Here is an 18,156-nt window from a genome sequence, read left to right as displayed (position 1 = left end):
CACTGTACTATCTAGACATCCCGGGGGCCCAGGGTCCATCGTCCAATCACCACTGTCCGTGATTCTATAATCAAGGAACTATGTCATTTATAATCATTCAGACAAGAAATCGTGGAAACACGAGGTTTTAATTTGTATGCAATAACCTGTAGGCATACACGTACTGCCAGGTCTGATCATTTGGAGCTTTTATTTTGGTATTGTTTCCGGAAATGGATTGCGTGACTCTCTGTAATTTTGAAATGTACACTTATGCTTACAAACAGGAACGTGTAAAACAGTTAGGACATGAAGGCTTCGCTAACTTCATCTGCGTTGTAGTGACGGGCTGGACTTTCTTTACTTCCTTGTGATTCTTATGTGGGAGTTTGTTTGTTTTTTCGTGTGTGAAAGTGGCGCACAGTGACCGCGACTCTTGTGGCGGAGGCTGTTGTCGCGGGGGTAAATGAACGCGTTGTTTAGAGCCGCGGAACAAAGAGCTTTTCTTCCCTCTGCCATTGTTAGGGAACGGAGGAGCGCCTGTTCTCTGACTCACCCACATCTGCTTTCACACTGGGAAAAGTAAGGACAACTACCGCTGCAGCGAGTGTCTGTTTGTTTGTCTTTTGTTGCCGAAAGGACAAAAACGTCTGTTTTAATGCTCGCCCAGTTAAATGCATGTGCACGAGTATCCAAGAAAAGCATTGAAGTGGTGGCTGCACTGCTGTGGGACGAGGCGAGCTGTTAATATTTGAACAAAGCTAATGCTGTGAAGTTCTCCGTGACCGTTAGTGTTTAAATGCGCTAATCAAATTGAATCATATTTGTTGTGACCCATTCAGTGAAGCGTGTGGGACTGAATGGGCTAACGGCTAGTTCTTCTGAAGCTTTTAAAAATCAACTGCATAACTGAATAATGCTGTGTTGGGCAGATAATTAAGGTTTTCTGTTAATACTAAGTTATTAGTTCATTATTCAGGTCAATGCTAAGCACTGCTGAAACGAAAACGGCAACACGTTGAGATATAGTTCACACTGTTCCAGTTTCTGGAGTTAGTTAGCAGTCCAACTGTGACAATTCACAGCCATGTCTGTTACTATATCTTACTACACTCAATATACTGTATAGCATAATAGTATTTGAGTTGAACGAATGTGATCCTTTAAATTCACCACTGGAGGTCTTAGACCAGAGGCTTGAACACACACAATCATCCAGACTTGAATTCAGACCAAAATAATTCCGTTATTTTTAAAAGATATTATTTAAAACTTTACAGTAAATCTTAAGTCTGTGTCATGACTATGAATGAAACAGTTCGTGTGTGGAACAAAGTGAGGGTATGTGAGTGGAAAATGTTATGTAGGGGATCTTAAAACTGCAAACATTTGTTTGTGCATCATTTCACCTGTAGAAAATGGGTATAGCTGTCAATTGATGCAGCCACCAGGTTTTAAACTGGGCAGCAATCGTTTCTTTTTCAAAAGAATTATATTTTGGTTATTACACACCGTCCTTTTTTTTTTAAAGAAAAGAATAAAGCAAAGCCAGAGTCTTTGCATAATGTATGACTGATATAATGAAAATGTATGTTGACAATATAACTGAAGTAATAATAAAGTCACTTTGAAGAGCCACTGTGGAAATGCCAGTCTACTTCTGAGGCCCATGTGATGTTTACTGAGCATGACACCATACATTTATCCTACTTTTTAGAATGTACATTTCTGTAATTGATATGATAAATACATTAATGTTAGCCAAAATGACAGATTTCTCAATGAAAAGCAATTACTCATTAGTGTGTAATATTGGATAATCAAAACAGTAAGGAGGGAGGGATGGAGGGATGTAACAGAGGTTGACAGAAACACTCCTCATATTACACTTCTTTCTCTCAGCACAAAGTTCTTATAAGGGGGCTTTTATATAACTGCCAGTTCCCATTTAGTGCAAGTTACATTTGGGTTTAATAAAACACTGCAGCTGTCACTTTTAATGGGAGTTTGGCAGACAGTGGAGCACAGTTGCCTGGCTTCTTTCACCAGCACCTGTTGACTTGAGCTTGTGCCGTTCTAACAGGTGAGGGCCGGCCTGTACTCCAGTCATGACCTCTGGGAATGGAAACACTAGCAGCAGCCAACACAATGGAGAGAGCAAACCAGCCCAGGCCTTAGTCAGGTCCCACGTCCTCACTCATCTCATTGAAGGCTTCGTGATCCAAGAGGGAGCTGAGCCTTTTCCCGTGAGTACCTGATCTTAACATCAAGGTTAAAATTGAACATTCTCCTGACCAACGAGTTAATGCTAAACCCCAGTGCCCCATAAATAGGATACTGTGCCATTGGAACAAAGCCAATTCAAAAGTTCAATTGAGTGTTTTATACTGACAGGGCCAGGCATTATATCTTTAAATGGCAATAAAACCATCACTTACTTTGATTTTAAACAGGTATGTTGTTCTATCTTGCTGTCAGGTTTTTGCCAGACAGTCACCCATAAAGAAAATTTAAAAAAATAAGGACGATAAGGAAATTATGCACCCTGTAAACAAAACAATAGGTCAACATTGGACACAGCCCAGCTAGCACAATATAAACATGTATTAATGTAAGCGGCAATGGATGGTGTAAAGGTTTCAGGCTTTCCTCTTTTTAAACAGAGACAGTTGTTGTTGCTGCAAAATAACAGAATGCTGTGCCTATGGTGAAAAAGAGTGCAACAGAGCATGTGTAGATAATGTTGTACAAGTGCTTCAGTGAGGTGCAGCTCTGTAAGCTACTATGGTGATGAATGTTCTCTTTATTGCCTCCAGGTAGAACGTCCATCATTTTCAATTGAGTGCCTAAGAAGACACACAGCAGACTCAAAGATGAATGGCCTTTCACCAAAGGGTAAAGTTTTTAAAAACTGTTTATTGTGAAATAGAAGATCTCTAAAAAAAAATCAGTGTGTCCTTTGATTCACAGCCCTGGATCACAAAAACTACTTAAAATAATGTATGTCTGACTCTTTGAGGGTTTGTTGCACACTGCGACTGCAATTGAATGGCAATTATCTGGTGCATACTAATCCCTTTTCAAGCTTGCACTATTGTTTGTTGAAACAAATAGATTTTGATGTAAAAATATCTGGAAAGTGTCACAATATATGCAGAAAGCGTTGGATAAAACTCCAAAGAAATTCCTGGTGCACTGTGTCTGGCACCAAGAAATAGGCAAGCCAAGACAAGAGTGACTGTAAATACTTTGTCAGGACATAATGAAAAGGTTTAATTTTCTTTTGAAAGATGTAGTCTTTCTGCCAGTTTTTGTCTAGACTGGATGCTTAGTGGCTCCAGGAAATTCACTAAGAGGAGTGTTTAAGAGAGATAAAAGACTGCTGAATCTATGGCCCAGCCCTGCTCTCACACAAATCAAAATAGTCTACCATTTTGAAAGCTGGTTTTCTGAAGACAGCAACCGTTCTGTGCAGGGCCAGCTGCCCTTTGTTGCCCCGGGGGCTTGCAATTAGTGAATGAGTTTTCATACAGCTCAGAGGATGCTGAACCAATCAAAAAAAGAATGTGGCTCTGCAGCACAATCCATCACATGGGCCTCAGCAACAGGCTCAGCCTCCCAGCAGGATTACACACATGGAGTAAAAAGATCCTGCCACCATAACAGAATTAAAGGAAATACATGAAAACCTGTGCATTTCTGTCTGTCTGTGGTGTCCATTTCTTTCTACAGACACCATGTATGACTGTGACTGTGTTTTTCAGATTTGAAAAGCCAACAGGGGCCAATGCTGACCTGCGAGCTGTGTGGCAAGGTAGACTTTGCCTACATCTTCAAAAGGTCAAAGAGGTTCTGCTCTACATTGTGTGCCAAACGGTAAGGATTCAGATCAATCCAAAAGCCTGTTGATGTGAGAATGCTTTTTTTTTTTACAATAACAAAAATCACAAAACATTGTGAGGTTATTTAAAGATTTGATGACCACTAGTAGACCCACTAATGTGTGTGTGTATATATATATATATATATATGTTATAATATTTATATTAAAAAGGACGAAGTCAATTCTTCTGTTGGGAATTTGGTATTGATTCATTGATTAAGCACATTTCTTAAATTTTTGTGTCATTCCATATTTTCTTCATTTATAGCTACAATGTTGGCTGCACAAAGAGAATGGGTATCTTCCCAAACCGAAAAACAACCCTGGAGAACATGAAGAAACAAAAAGTCCTAAATGGAAACCAGAAAAACTCTGATTTAGACTCTAAAAAAAAGGTATTCAATTGTCTTTTGTGTATTTTGTAATATATAATGCACAAATAGTTTCAGTATGTGATTCATCCAACACTTGTGTTCAAACCGTCTCTGTGAAGAAGCCTGCTGCTGCTGCCACTGCTGCTCCATCCACTGGTCACTCTGTCCACCCAGCACAAGGGGAATCCAGTCAATGTTCAGACTTGTCTGGCTATAAAAACACTGCGTCCCCAAATTCTGCATCACAACGATTACCCATGGTTCCGAGCTCTGAGCTGCCCTTGCTGCCCCACGGCTTTTTGCCCAGTGATCCTGGCCTGTGGAACATTGAAGACGTCTACGAGTTCATCTCCTCTCTGCCAGGTGGGTCACATGACCACATTTATCAACATTGAGAACAAAGTTCAGACTTGGGCGCCCTGTGGCAATTCCAGTGTCATAGTTAAGTTGAGGTTTCTCCATTTTCATAATGACGGTAGGCTCATTTTGACAGGTCTAGAGGTGTGATGTGAATCCAGGTGATGACTGATTTATTTTGGATGATGCAGGTTGTCTGGAGATCGCTGAGGAGTTTCGCTCTCAGGAGATTGATGGTCAGGCACTGATGCTGCTGAAGGAGGATCATCTCATGGGAACCATGAATATCAAACTGGGCCCTGCACTCAAGATTTTTGCCCAGATCAGCATGCTGAAAGACTCCTAACCCACCTCAAAACACACACCACACTCTCAAGGCAGCTGTGAACAAACAAGATGTGCTCAGGATCCCAAAGTTGGACTAAATAAGTTAAGTTCTACTACGCCACAAGTGTTTTGAGTGTTAGATATATATGTTTTGTCTTTTGTCATTGCCTGCTGATCAAAAGCACATCAGTGGGAACTGTGACCTAACAACTTCTTCCTGGCAGCACAACGTAAACCTCTACTGTGGAGTGTCTACCACCAGCAAGTTATTAATTATTATTATTAATTTACAGGTTTATTTGTCAAACTGTATTTATAGCTGTAGTGTCACAAAACCTTGGAACTTTGCAAGAGACAGCTGGTCATTCACATGTCTTTACTGTGAATGTTTGTAGTCAGGATCCATTTAATAATGGTGGATTGGACAGATGTCTTGTCTGCAACACTCTAGCAACATTAGCAAACATCGCTACCAAGTTAGCCTCGGCTTTTCTTTACTCACTGTTGTTATGTGTCTCCTGTTCTTTAGACTATTATTATTACAAGACAGATAAAGAACTGATGCAAAAGTGTTGTAGTGCTGCAGTTGTTGGGCAGACACTTTCCCACCAAAACTCTGTCATGAAGATCCACCCCCTGGGTGGAGAAGCCCTCTGCACACAGTTCAGCTGTATTGTTCATGTGTTGCTTTGGTTGTGCGCCTATAAGAATAAGAAACATTTGTCTTTGTAAGTGACAGCTGTCCAGACAATAGAAATAGACGATATCCCCTGATTGATGATTTTCTTTTTAATTTTATCAACCAGTGCAAAAACACACAACCACCACCTGCAGATATTTATTATCTGATATTTATATTTTTATATAAATTACATTCATTGCAAACACACCAAATCAACTGACTGTTACTTTCCTACCACGGTGCCTCCTTCACATAGCTGGAAGACTCAAGACTCATTCAAGGTAATGAGTTCTGTGACTCAGCATTACTCATGTGCTTTTGACTTTAGGGAAGACTTTATTAATAGAAGCTCTAAGCCAGTTGTTTAGAGAAGGCTGCCTGTGTTTTCTCCTGTGTTATTATAATGTAATGTCACATAGACATTTGATGACTGGAGACACTGTGTTTACCTTTTCATGTTTTTAACCACAGATCAGGTAAAGTCTATGCATACAGGAACCATGGGCTGCCATAAGTGCCTACAGTGACGGGTGGAGGCCGACTGTGTTACACTTTAGAATACTTTCAACCAAAGTCCAGCTACTTTTCTTGCTAAACTGGTGCTACTGGAAAAGTGTTGAGGCAGCCATGTATCGTGCCACTGTTAATGGTTTTTTAAATCACTACATGAACCATCAATCATAAAGCTGTATGTCATTCAGGATCATTATATACAGTTGAACACATCACTGTAGGGGAAAGAAAAATACCCACTGTCTACCTATGGTTCAAACACTAAGACAATGCATCTGCTTTAGAGAACCACTGTGATGACCTCTGTAGTAGGTCACTACTGTGACGTGTTGTTGTTTTTTCACCCAAGACAGACGGTTAGTTATAGACACTGTTTTCATTTCCTTGAAAGATTTTTGTTCAATTTGTTTTGACTTATTTTTTTACTGGAAATATAACCATTAGTTAAAACAAAAAAACGAGTACTATTATTTTTCCTGACCATCTGAAGTGTTTACAGACACAACAGACACCAGAAGTCCTGAAAAGAAATCCCCTAATGTGAAGTCTGAGCGGGCTAATTATGATCCAACTCAACATTTTGTCTCGTACGGAGGAGTTCATGGTCTCATGTCCCAGTTTCTTTATTATAAAACTAAAAATAATTTGCATAAAGTGCTACCTGATAGCACTTTGTATAACACAGATGTACCACATTTGTTTGGGAAAATTTAACCCTTTGAACTGTAGAAAATACTCTCTTGTTATAAGAATAGTGAGTCATTTTGACAAAATTGTGGAAAAATGGCAGGTGTTCAATCAAAAAGACTAGTATTGACTGTTCATATTGCAGTTATTGAAAAAAAAATTAGTAAACTTAAATATTACTAAGTTGAATCTAATTCAGTCCCTGAACTAGAGTTCAGTCTTTTCTCTACTGGAAAGAGCTGCTACTGGGAAAATATAATGAAATTGTGTTTTCTTTAACTACTTTGTAAACTTTGGTGGTAAAGCTCGAACTTCATACAAACCCTTTTTAATGTACTGTTCTGTTATTGTGTAGAAAACAGAAAAATAGAGGGAAAAAAAATCTTCAGACAAATTTGCTCAAGATAAAACCTTATCCTCCCAAGCAGAAGACAATTATTTTTATTATTTTTGGCTTCAGTTTAACATGACCACACACCAAACCATTCAAGTACAATCCAATCTGGTTTAGACTTGAAGACTCACAAGCGCAATAAATTATCAAATTTCTTCATTAAGGCAGAATCAGTAGTTCACATCAAGTCAGGATAAAATATTGGATAAAGCCACAGACACACACAACAAAAACATAGTGATCCCATCCTTGATCAGAAAATCATGATATTTTTTTTAACCCTACGTTTACATCTACCTCATGTGGTGCCAACAAGAATTAAAACAATATTCAATTTGCTTTTCTGCACATTAAGTTCCTGCTTTGTGTCACAAGGTTTAAAGTAGAATGTGAAAATTGAAGTTTACACTATTTGGTTTAGAAGGAAACTGTAGTTCATCCTAGATATAATTGCTCTCATTGATATCCTAGACTTCTTGGATCTATGTTAACACAGCTATGTTTGATTTTGAATGTATGTCGAGTAAAACAGGGATCACAGGTCTTTAACCGAGTTTACACCTCTGTGTCTTGAATTGCACTAATTCAGAAAATAATACTTTCAGGGCAGTTCTTATCTCAGCAACAGACGTTTTCCAAAGAAAAGATCACTGGCAGCAGCTTTAACTTGATCTAAATATTAATCCTTTTTGTGGGGAAACAATTTCCTATATGCCGCTGTTCAAATCTGTTTTATTTAATCATGAATGTTTAACATTGGAAGTATTCAAATCTGGGCATTGACTTAGGCTGTTATTTCAAGTGGAGACTGTGAGCTAATAATTCGTTTTTATTCATGCTACAGACGTATTGATTGAAATTTATGAAAAGTAAGTGAAATGTTGAAGTGATCCATAAATCCACAATAACGATAGGGAATGCCAATAGAGCTGGGGTTGAATATGGTTGCCTGCCAATGTGTTCCTGGGAAAATGAGGGAAAATGATTTAACGTTTCCTCAGCCATTTGGTGGCGATCACAAGCTTGGGGCAGAAAGTGCGAGCAAAACTACCAGTATTGACCTTCTGAAAGTTACTCTAGTTAAGGGATCAAAATCAGAATAAAGCTTCGGTGACAGGTCACATCTATGCAGCAAATGAGCTTTAAAAGGTCTGTTAGACTTAATACATTTGTCTTACACTTAAACAACTTTTAAACTATGGAAAATGTCTCAGGTCTTCTGTGAAGAATGAGAATTTGTGTGAAGCGTTTTATGAATATTAATGAACTGGGCTTAAGATGAAACAATCACATCCTTCTGACTTCCAGCCAGCGGATGAACTTAATAAAGCTCCCAGTACTGATACGGAACTAGAATACAGCTGCTATGTCATTCAAAATTAACGGAAAATAGCACAAAGGGGTCTGAAGGACAAAACACCCTAGAGAACTAATTTAACTACTCATGGTAACTACTCTGGTTATTGTACCAGCCCTGGACTGCACACACACTTACTTCACCTCACCTTCACACCGAAACACTGTCAGCTGTGAGACAGGAGACAGCCCAAAGCTGTGAAAAATGACTGAAACCATGTTTAAACATGGTTTCAACACCTGATTAAACAGCTGCACACACCAATGTTAAAACCTGTCATGCCGCCAAAGCGCAGGCAGAACCACTGCCACATGTGGGTTGTATGTGTGTTCATGCAGCGATCTTGACGTCGCAGTTGAAGCCTTCCTCACTTTTCCCAGTAACCTGCTGAAGTCAGAGGAGGGAAACACAGACAGGCTGAGGGTGAGGGATCTGAGTGCAGCAACAGAATGAGGAATGATGGAAAAATACTGAAGAGCCAAAAGCCAACCCATAGATTCAATGTTAATTTAATCAAGTGGTTCATTATAAAACATCATCGGAAAGGCAGAAATAAAACTTTGAGGAAAAAAAGATGAAAAGTTGCAGGAAAAGTGAGCAAATGGCCCATGCTGATCAGAGACAGGCGTTCCAATAACTTCACTGTTCACTGAGGGTTTATGTTCTGTAAACAAGTTGGCCTTTTAGATGACAGCAGAAGCTGAGAACTTTTAGCACCACTTGCAGGGAAGCTGTAGCGTTCCACAGCAGACCTAAACTTTCATGCATTAAAGAGGTTTTTTTTCTCCTGCGGTGAAAAGAAATTTGACATCTTCCCAGTTTTACTAGCCAAAAAAACCTGGCAGAACACAAGTTTAAGTTCTTGTTTGGGTTTTTACTTAGTAAGATGTCAATGCTGGGGCCTAATTATAAAAATATTTTATATTTTTTATAAATTAAGGAGCTAGAACTACCCCAAGAGCTTACGATGTTTGTCAATGAGTGAATACCGGGCTCTGACGAATGCATTCGTAAGGTGACAGAAAATGGCGAGGAGGATGCAAATGACACCAACTGATTGTTAGTTATCCAAAACACGTTATCATTGATGGCACCTTTAAACTAAAATACAAAATAGATGTCACATAACCTTCTAAAAATACCATAATTTAGCAAATGTAAGATTTTTTTTAATGTGAAACAACTGTCCTTTGGAAAAAATGTGAATATGACACAAAGTGGTACAAATCCTAGCAAACAAGAAAAAAAATAAACAAATGTCTGGTTGGGTAGAATTAAATATTTACTCTTGTGCTTGATTTCTTCTACTGTGATCAACAAATGCTTTACATTTCACACATGGATGCTGTGCAGAGGAGCAGGTGGCTGATTCTGACTTTAAGCCTCTCATTTTCAATAAGTGCTACTTTCACACCGGTACTTTTTGGATTTTTTTTCATTGCTCACTTTTCGCTTGGGGGAAACATCTGTAGTAGAAAAAAAAGAGAAGTTTTGTATGTGTAAGGCTTGTGTCCTATGACAAGCCAAGATAGGACATGAGATGTGAAAAGAAAAGGTCACCCACCGAGAGAAGAGGAAAGTCCAAACTAAAAAAAAAGAGGAAGAGGAATTTCTTTGCCACCACACACAAAAAGACAAAAACCAAAAATGATCAGTGTGCAGTTTTTTTCTAGCTCCTGTTTGCCATCGTTTTTATACCTTGCTCCTGAAGAGTGGCTTGGCTCCAGGGCCACAATATTCGTTGTATATGAGCTTGAAGAGGAACCGGTGGCAGAGCGTACTGTGAGAGACCCCTCTGCATACACAAAGGAAGGGGCGCGTAGGTACAATATTCGTTGTATATGAGCTTGAAGAGGAAAAGGTGAAAGAGCGTAGTGAGAGACGCCACACTGAACCAAAAGAGGAAGGGCAGCCCCGGGTACCTGATCGCCATGTGCTCCTTGTGGGCCAGGATGGCCTTGAGGTGCAACGTATGGCGCAGGTCCTGCAAGTGGCGCAGGTCTGTGGAGATATAAAGCAGTGGTGTGATGGGCTGAGTCACCATCACAGGGAAGGTGTGACCTTTGACTTCTGATGTCAGCTCCACAGGCTCATTGAGGCAGCCTGCCTCACAGGCGTAGAGCTTCACCGGCTCCTCCTGGGGCTTCACTGACACGTGAAGAAACGGTTTCCCCTCTGCATCCAGCAGGACTGCCAGGTTAATGAGGTCCTGGTTGTAGTGGATTCCTCTTAAGGCGTAGCTGTTGTGAAGTACATCTGGATCAGCCTGAAACTGAAGGTGGTTTTCTGTGAACTGGAGACCTCCGAAGCTAAGCACCATGCCCTGCATGGCTCCGTGGGCCCCAGCTGCCACCAGCACCTTGCAGCCTCTCTTCTGCAGAGTAAGGGTCCACAGTGTAACCAGTTGCAGGATCTGCGCAGCGCTGCTCACACGCTCAGGCCAGAGGTTCTCTGCATGCATGGTGGCGTGGCCACTGAAGCAGTGGTCGGCGTAGTTGAGGCTGGATTCGAGTCGTGCACGCTCATCACTGCCCAGCCTTTGGTCCAGCAGAGGTGCCGCAGAGGAGGAAATGATGTAGTACAGAGTGGTGTTCACTGTGCGGCTGGATGGTGTGTGGGAGTCTGTGATCTTCCTCATTTCAACGCCTAAAAAAACAAGTAAGCTCTGTTTTATATAAACCTGCAAGAATGTTGAAAACTTTGTTGTACATTTGCATTGGGATTGCTCTCTACATTTGTTACTATTTAACCAAGATACATTAATGAAATACATGTAAATATACATAAACGTAATTATTTCTGGTAGCTTTAAACACAACAGCAGCTTCCTTTAACCTAGACTCACCTGAAATGAAGAGGTCCATCCAAGCCTGCTGGTGAGACATCACCAGCTCATCAGTACTGGCTCTCAGCAGCTCTTCCATTTCCTGTTTGGCTCCTTCCCTTAGAGCACTGAACGTCTCTTCTAGCATGGATGTGTCAATAGGGTTAGACGTCCAGACCACTGACAGAATGTTGTCTATGTACTCAGACTTTGCGGAGACCTGAATCCTGCTGTTTATCTTCTTGGTGACCACCACCACCAGCACCATCCGGTTACTCTCCAGGGGCACTCTTCCGGAAGACAGCAATATTTCTCTCTCATCTAGCTTTTCCACTGAACTGGAGAACTTGCTACCAAAAGAGGGATTGTCATAAGAAATTTCCAGAGTAGCATCTGTGTCAGTTGGGTTGTTGATGTGAATCCTCTGCAGGTAGACATTGGATCTGCTCCTGTGTGCGATAAACTCCTCTCTAATGGTGACACAATCCCGGGTTGACTGCAGAGCACAGCGGACTGAAAGCACAGCTCCTTTTCTGAACCACAGCATACTGGCCTGCACCTCTGTTCTCTTTCCCGCTAGATGAACACCAATTCTAGGTGAATATTCAGTCTGATGGACCGGTGCTGAACCAGCCATAGAGGATGAAGCCACCCACAGTTTGTTAGAGTCGATGTCAAGCAGAATATGACCATTACCTGATACAAAAGGTGTGTCCAGCGGTTCTAGAGGCGTGCTGTATATTGCCTCTCCTCGCTCTACGAGTGACTTCCACCTGTGGATTTCAGCCAATAAGCACTGTCCAGCCGCCCCACCAGGCATGGACGAGCTGCTAAAAGGTGACCATCTGCGCTCCGCCCCAAGGTACCAGTAGAAGATAAGGAAGAGCAGCACACCAACGAGGAGTCTTCTCGCCCAGCTGCTTGACAACAAACCTGGCAACCCCTTCAGTCGCTGCTGCAGCCACATTGTCTCTTCCTGTTAACAAATGCTCGAGAGCCTACGAGTCCGAGGGTCAGTTCTGCAGCCACACTGTTCAGACTCAAACTCCAAATATGTCACATCCGTTTGGGCATAAATTCAAATCATATTAACCGAGCTGAAAGCATAAAACTTGTTTCAGTCACGAGCTTCCGGGTCAGTTAGCTTAGCAAGTTGGCTAGCGCAACGAACGAAAGATATCTAAAAGCTGTTATTTGCCCAAGCATCGTGGGCATCGCCAAGCCAATCAGTGGCTGTTTGCACCGTCTCTAGGGTGTCACATTTCGTGTCGTTTCGGGTCTTCGTTCCTCACAGGTAAAACGAAAACAGCCGCGTCTTCTGTTAGCCGTGACCAGCGGTTGACACTTCTGGTTTGTCACAACTGTCGTAAAGCAAAACAGCACAACGATTACTGAAAATGTCGCAAAATTTGGGAACTTACAGAAGCGGGTTAACGTAATTTATGTTAGCTACACCAGAAAATAGATATTTTTATGTGTACAGTAACGAAGGACTACTCACGTTTTGCGACATGCCTAGAGAGTAATAATGGGATAAGCAAAATAGGATATTTTAGAAGTGAAATTTGAAAACATGACAATTAAAAAGTTTCAACTGGTAGGAGTGTAAAATGTAAGATATTTGATAAAAACTACAGTTAAGTTTTAAATCTTTACTTAATATTACACGAATTCTTCTTGCTGCTTTTCTCTGTGTAATTGTTAAGCCAATCGTTTTCCTACATCTCATATATCAGCTTCAAGAGGATTGTTACTATTAAAAGATATTTAGTGATGGATGGATAGTTGGTCAAATATATTTTTGCCTAAATCAGATCTATATTACGACGCAGTGTAAGGGATATTGTTGGACCACTGTAAGAACTAAGTGGCATAAATATGTATGAGAATAAAGTCGTAAATTAACAGGAATAACCTCATACGTTTACGAGATTAAACCCGTAACTTTAGATTACTGTATGTGTTTTGAAGAAACGAGAGAAAAGCATACAGCGTTAAACATACGTGCGTCAGAATGAGAACCGTGGAGCATCCAGTGAAGTTATACATTGGATTCACAAATAAGGAAATGTTTCATCGTCTGGCTCGTCAGTATCACATCAGCATCACATTCACAAACTTAAATAGACGGTTGTAACAATATTTATTTATTTTAACTTTATGACATTAACTTGCCACGTTTCCTTAACGTGACGACTAACACCTTTTTATCCTAACGTTAAGACTGTATCCTCGGACATTTACTTGGATTTTTTCTTCAATGTGTTTCTAGTACTCCGTCCTACCAAATGATCCTGGTGGCCTCCTATTGAATAGTCTCCATATAATATAACTTTTTTTTTTTTCAAGTCACTACAGAGTAGGTTAGGCAAATTTAAGTCAGGTTTCAAATAGCATAAGTCACAAAGGCGCGTTTGTAAAATTACTGAAATCATATGAATGCTAACAGTCATCTGCTGTAATCACTTTTTTGTATGAATTATTCACTAATGATGATGAACTCCATATCCGGTGTTTTTTCTTGACAAATACAATATGTGGGCCCTTACATTTTAAAGGGGGTGATGACAAATTATTCCTTGCTTGTTCCAGTCATTACAGCACTTTATAGTTGAATGTAATACCTTTATCAAACATTTCCTCTTGTACATTTTAAAGACATCCATGTTCCCTCCATCCTTATACTAAGTTTGTACACGGACTGTTTGGTGGTGGTGGAGGGATCTGAGACTGGAGGCTACGTGCAGCAGCTCATGTACTCACAGTGCAGTTAGATCATCGGAAGATTTCCTCTCTCCACAGTGGGGAGCTGCGGATACCGGACCTTTCCCTTCCCCCAGACTCATAAATTTAAAAACGAGAGAAACATAGACATATTAAAAACAATCAATTATATCCTAAAATAATGTTGTGCAAAACTTTTAAGGGCTCAAATATTTATTTATTTTTATTACAGAGACTGGGGGAGGGTGAGAGACATGGACCTACACGGGGGCGGCGCTGGCTCTGGTAGACCACTTATGCAAACTTCCCCTTTTTCTCACCACCGCTACACTGGGTCAGCTGGGATAATAGTGGTGCACAGATTTCTCCTCGCTCCACTCCTCTGTACAGGGCTGTCTGTGAAGGACTAGAGATGAGACTGTGGACTTTACTGGCGTTTTCGGGGACTTTTCTGTGTGGACTCCTTCTGCCATTGACATACTGTGCGGAGGAGCAGCGAATTCCCGAAGGTAAGGGAGCAAACAACTGCGCTATAACATACAGTAAACATATATTATCTCGGTGCCACTCTGTTACAACCGCAATGGCCATTGTTCTATGTGGACGTAGAGGTTTTGACAAGTGATGCGGGGTTGGACATACCTGTTGTCTGAGAGAGAATTAACATTTTTTTAACTGTAATTCTTTGGCCTGTGACGACAAACCCTTGCTTTATGTGTTATCAGTGCGACAGGGACGCGGTTAAACAATAGTTTAAAAGTAATAAATATGCCATAGTTTGATATCTTAAAACATTCCCCGCTAAAGAGTGTAGATTTAACTGTACATGTGTGTAACGCGGGTGGAGGAGGAGGAAGAGGAGGTGCTGAGTGAGTGAAGGAACTCCATGCCGCTGACGTGGACGGGACCGGGCTGCAGTGCCTTCAGTTCAGCCGCTGATCGGCTGCGTCAATTCTTAGCTTACAGGCTAACGTTAGCCCAAGGCTAGTTAAATTAAGTGTTACAATAAAGTTCGTTATGCACACGTAACTTAGACCCTGGTTAAAAAAATATTTAAAAATGTCTAATTTTAATACAAGTTTAACGTTAACATATATCTATATATGTTTATATCTATATTTCTATCTATCAATCATTTTTATGAAAATGTCTAAACATTTTAACGTTTTTTTGTCCATAGTATTCACATTAAAATATTTGTTATACTGTTGCAAATTGTTTTTATATTAAATGATCATAGTCATTGTATTTTTTGATTGAAATATTCAGATAAAGTCCACATGTTTTCAGTGAAAGTCAAAAGGAATAGGTTTATATGTAGTCCTATTTGCATAACAGCCTCATTAAGTAAACTAGTAAGTGTAAGGAATTGTACACATTCTACAGTTCACTTTATATTTATATAGAGTAACAGCATTGTATATTTGACCATTGTAAATTAGATGTAAAAACCTCTGTTTCTAAAATAATTTTTATGATCAGGCTGGGTGAGTAATGCTTATGCTGTTTATACAAAGGCTAATTTGAAGGTTATGATTAGTTGGTAATTTAATTTAGCTTTCACTTGTCAGCTTTACTTCTGCTCAGAACTTAGCAACAGGATGCATAATAAGTAAACAAATCACTGAAGCTGTCAAATTCTTCAGGTCAATCCAGGCTTACGGCAAAACAAATGTTGCTGTTTTGTGTTCCCAGATAAACTTCTAGTCGTGACAGTTGCCACCAAAGATACAGACGGCTTCAGGCGCTTTCTGAGGTCGGCCAAACTATTTAACTACACTGTCAAGGTAGGAGCAAACAGCAATTTCTTGTTGTGTGGTCAAAAATGCCTCTTTGTCTATTGTTTGTACAATTCCTATTTTCCTATTAAGTCTTTTAACCCATCTGCAGGTATTAGTTAAATACTGTAACCACTGCTCTTTAGGAACAACTCATTTAAGTAGTTTAAACCAAGATTTTATTATGTCTTCCTTTGTATTTCTCAAGGTTCTTGGTCGGGGTGAGAAATGGAGAGGAGGCGACTACATGTCAGCTCCAGGTGGAGGTCAGAAGGTGCGACTGCTCAAAGCAGCTCTGGAAGATATGAAGGATGAGGACAAAATCATCCTTTTCATTGACAGGTAGAGAATACACTGCAGGCACACTGTAACATCTTAATGCAGCCTGCTTTTTGAAAGGTATTTTTTTAGCTTACCTTGAACTCTGCATTCTGCTTTTCCTGTCCTGCAGCTATTCACCATAATGTGCTTGAACTTGTCGGCTGCCATTATTGTCAGTGATAAAGGAGTTTACAGCTTTGTTCATTGTTTCTTTGTCCATTCCACTGATTTAACATTTGAAGAATAATAACCTACATGGACTTATGTAGATGTGATCCTGTCATCTTTTAAGCTAGTCAGAAATCAGAATAAGAGTCAAACTACTTAATTATTCAGAGTTAATGTGGATAAAAGTAAAGGCCAAATACGTTTTTCTTTCTTTTACTCCTCCCTATTTCACTAGATTTTCTCTTTCCACCTCAGTCAGCCAAGACAAGCTGCACTGCCCGCCCCTGACTGTGGCTCTGTTAGAGAATTTCTACTGGAATTTTCTTTTCTTGTGTTTAGTGAAAAGGCCAAAAATGAAGGAGATTAGGGTTTCTTTTTCATATATTGTTATTTTAATACTTTATATCTATCTATCTATCTATCTATCTATCTATTTAATTCTTTTTCAGCTTTTTTAAACAACCAATGTGAACTTTTGAACCTATGAACCTGTATCTACAGATTAAAAAAAAACAAAACTATATGTCTATAATTTAGAGGACACAGTTAACACAGATTTCTGGTGCTGAATGTGACCATTTAGAGTCTGTTTCATGCCAGTACAGAGTCATAATCATTGTTATTTTATGTGTACAACACTACAGGCGCCTGCTTGCAACAGAAATGTACGCCTCCTGTTTGTTGGTGTTGTTTATTTACTCTATATAAACATACACAAGTAAGAAATGTACACTAAGTGCAGCGAGGAGTTGTAATCAACCTCTCACGGCTCTCCGCTGCGTAGAACTCTCAAGGCAAGCTTTCAATTAACTTTAACGATAGCAGTGGTCAAACACATGCACAGTCCAGCCACAGTGTGCAGTAAATGTTTCTATTTTCACTCCCTATGTGACACAGCTACGACGTGGTCTTTGCCTCAAGTCCCAAAGAGCTTCTGAAGAAGTTCCAGCAGGCCAAACACAAGGTGGTATTCTCCTCTGAGACCCTGATCTGGCCTGACAGACACCTGGGGGACAAACATCCCCACGTCAGAGAAGGCAACAGGTTCCTGGGTTCAGGAGGTAGGACCAACTGTCCTCTCGGTCACAATTTGTTTAATGTTCAGTTGCTGTTAAACAGAAATGTTATAAAAGAAAATGTATTGTTTACTGATGTTCTAATGTGTGAAATGCCGTGGCAGTGAACAGCGGAACTGCAGGAGTCTAGTCTGGTTTTTAGGAATGCGTTTGAGTCTTTCTTTTTATAGCAAAGAAACAGCAGGTCTTTAGTTTGCTCTTTTTGGGCTGAAGTCATAAAAACAGACTGACGGGAGCCACAGGTCACTGTAATTTGAAACAGCAGACTGAATGCTAATGCTGTGGCTGTTAGCTTCTGATTTTCTAATTTAAACTAGGTAATCTACATGTGCCCTAATACTATGTCGCATTTTTTTCTTCTTCAGGTTTCATTGGTTATCTTTCCAATGTCAAAGAACTGGTTTCTGATTGGACGGGAGAAGACAGTGACAGTGACCAGCTGTTCTTCACCAAGATTTATATTGATCCTGCAAATAGAGTAAGACACATTTAAAACATGACAACAAAACTAATCGTTGTAACACCTTCTTGAGTGTATAAGAAGTATAAGCCTTTCATCAACAAATAGTTAAGAATTATTAATTGGTATAAACTGATTATTTTTTTGTGTGTTAAAAGACTTCATGTTCTTCTTGTCCAGATGTTTTTCATTAAATACTTCCGTAGCTCAGCAGAAACTCTTCCTGCTCTTTGTAGGAGTTTAATTAACAGA

General features: G+C 40.0%; 3 protein-coding genes across 6 annotated transcripts in view; 2 read left to right on the top strand and 1 right to left on the bottom strand.

The window, feature by feature from the left end:
- Positions 1-265: 265 nt before the first annotated feature.
- LOC103384864 (polyhomeotic-like protein 2) lies at positions 266-8,095 on the top strand. 2 transcript variants are annotated; one of them, XM_017035644.2, is made up of 7 exons: positions 266-561; positions 2,063-2,225; positions 2,796-2,874; positions 3,744-3,855; positions 4,131-4,257; positions 4,359-4,599; positions 4,785-8,095. In XM_017035644.2, exons 2-7 carry the CDS (start codon positions 2,088-2,090, stop codon positions 4,937-4,939), a joined length of 852 nt encoding a protein of 283 aa, XP_016891133.1. In that variant the 5' UTR covers positions 266-561; positions 2,063-2,087; the 3' UTR covers positions 4,940-8,095. The 2 variants fall into 2 exon arrangements, with proteins under 2 accessions (XP_016891133.1, XP_008316772.1); XM_008318550.3 differs by having other exon boundaries at positions 268-561; positions 4,356-4,599.
- A 951-nt stretch (positions 8,096-9,046) lies between these two features.
- kiaa2013 (KIAA2013 ortholog) lies at positions 9,047-12,380 on the bottom strand. The gene is made up of 3 exons (XM_008318557.3): positions 11,399-12,380; positions 10,413-11,199; positions 9,047-10,318 (listed from the first exon to the last, which is right to left on the bottom strand). The coding sequence occupies exons 1-3, from the start codon at positions 12,342-12,344 to the stop codon at positions 10,246-10,248; spliced, it is 1,806 nt and encodes a 601-aa protein (XP_008316779.1). The 5' UTR covers positions 12,345-12,380; the 3' UTR covers positions 9,047-10,245.
- Positions 12,252-18,156, top strand: part of plod1a (procollagen-lysine, 2-oxoglutarate 5-dioxygenase 1a) — a 15,178-nt gene continuing 9,273 nt past the window's right edge. For 2 of the 3 annotated variants that reach the window (XM_025059249.1, XM_025059250.1), the window contains exons 1-6: positions 12,252-12,389; positions 14,492-14,610; positions 15,797-15,888; positions 16,088-16,221; positions 17,266-17,429; positions 17,810-17,922. In XM_025059249.1, the coding sequence (XP_024915017.1) occupies positions 12,364-12,389; positions 14,492-14,610; positions 15,797-15,888; positions 16,088-16,221; positions 17,266-17,429; positions 17,810-17,922 (648 nt within the window). In that variant the 5' untranslated portion in view covers positions 12,252-12,363. Of the gene's footprint in view, positions 12,390-14,333; positions 14,387-14,491; positions 14,611-15,796; positions 15,889-16,087; positions 16,222-17,265; positions 17,430-17,809; positions 17,923-18,156 lie in introns of all 3 variants that reach the window. The other variant, XM_025059251.1, reaches the window with a different exon arrangement.

Source organism: Cynoglossus semilaevis, chromosome 10 (assembly GCF_000523025.1).
Source record: "Cynoglossus semilaevis isolate Cse_v1.0 chromosome 10, Cse_v1.0, whole genome shotgun sequence".
Taxonomy (NCBI): domain Eukaryota; kingdom Metazoa; phylum Chordata; class Actinopteri; order Pleuronectiformes; family Cynoglossidae; genus Cynoglossus; species Cynoglossus semilaevis.
This window is presented reverse-complemented; position numbering and strand designations above follow the sequence as displayed.

Coding starts and splice junctions, on each gene's coding strand:
- LOC103384864 (XM_008318550.3), top strand. CDS start 2,088: ATGACCTCTGGGAATGGAAACACTAGCAGCAGCCAACACAATGGAGAG. Junction 2,875..3,743: donor GAATGGCCTTTCACCAAAGG/GTAAAGTTTTTA, acceptor TGTGTTTTTCAG/ATTTGAAAAGCCAACAGGGG. Junction 4,600..4,784: donor GTTCATCTCCTCTCTGCCAG/GTGGGTCACATG, acceptor TGGATGATGCAG/GTTGTCTGGAGATCGCTGAG.
- kiaa2013 (XM_008318557.3), bottom strand. CDS start 12,344: ATGTGGCTGCAGCAGCGACTGAAGGGGTTGCCAGGTTTGTTGTCAAGC. Junction 11,200..11,398: donor GATGGACCTCTTCATTTCAG/GTGAGTCTAGGT, acceptor TTGTTTTTTTAG/GCGTTGAAATGAGGAAGATC. Junction 10,319..10,412: donor CTCACTACGCTCTTTCACCT/TTTCCTCTTCAA, acceptor GCTCTGCCACCG/GTTCCTCTTCAAGCTCATAT.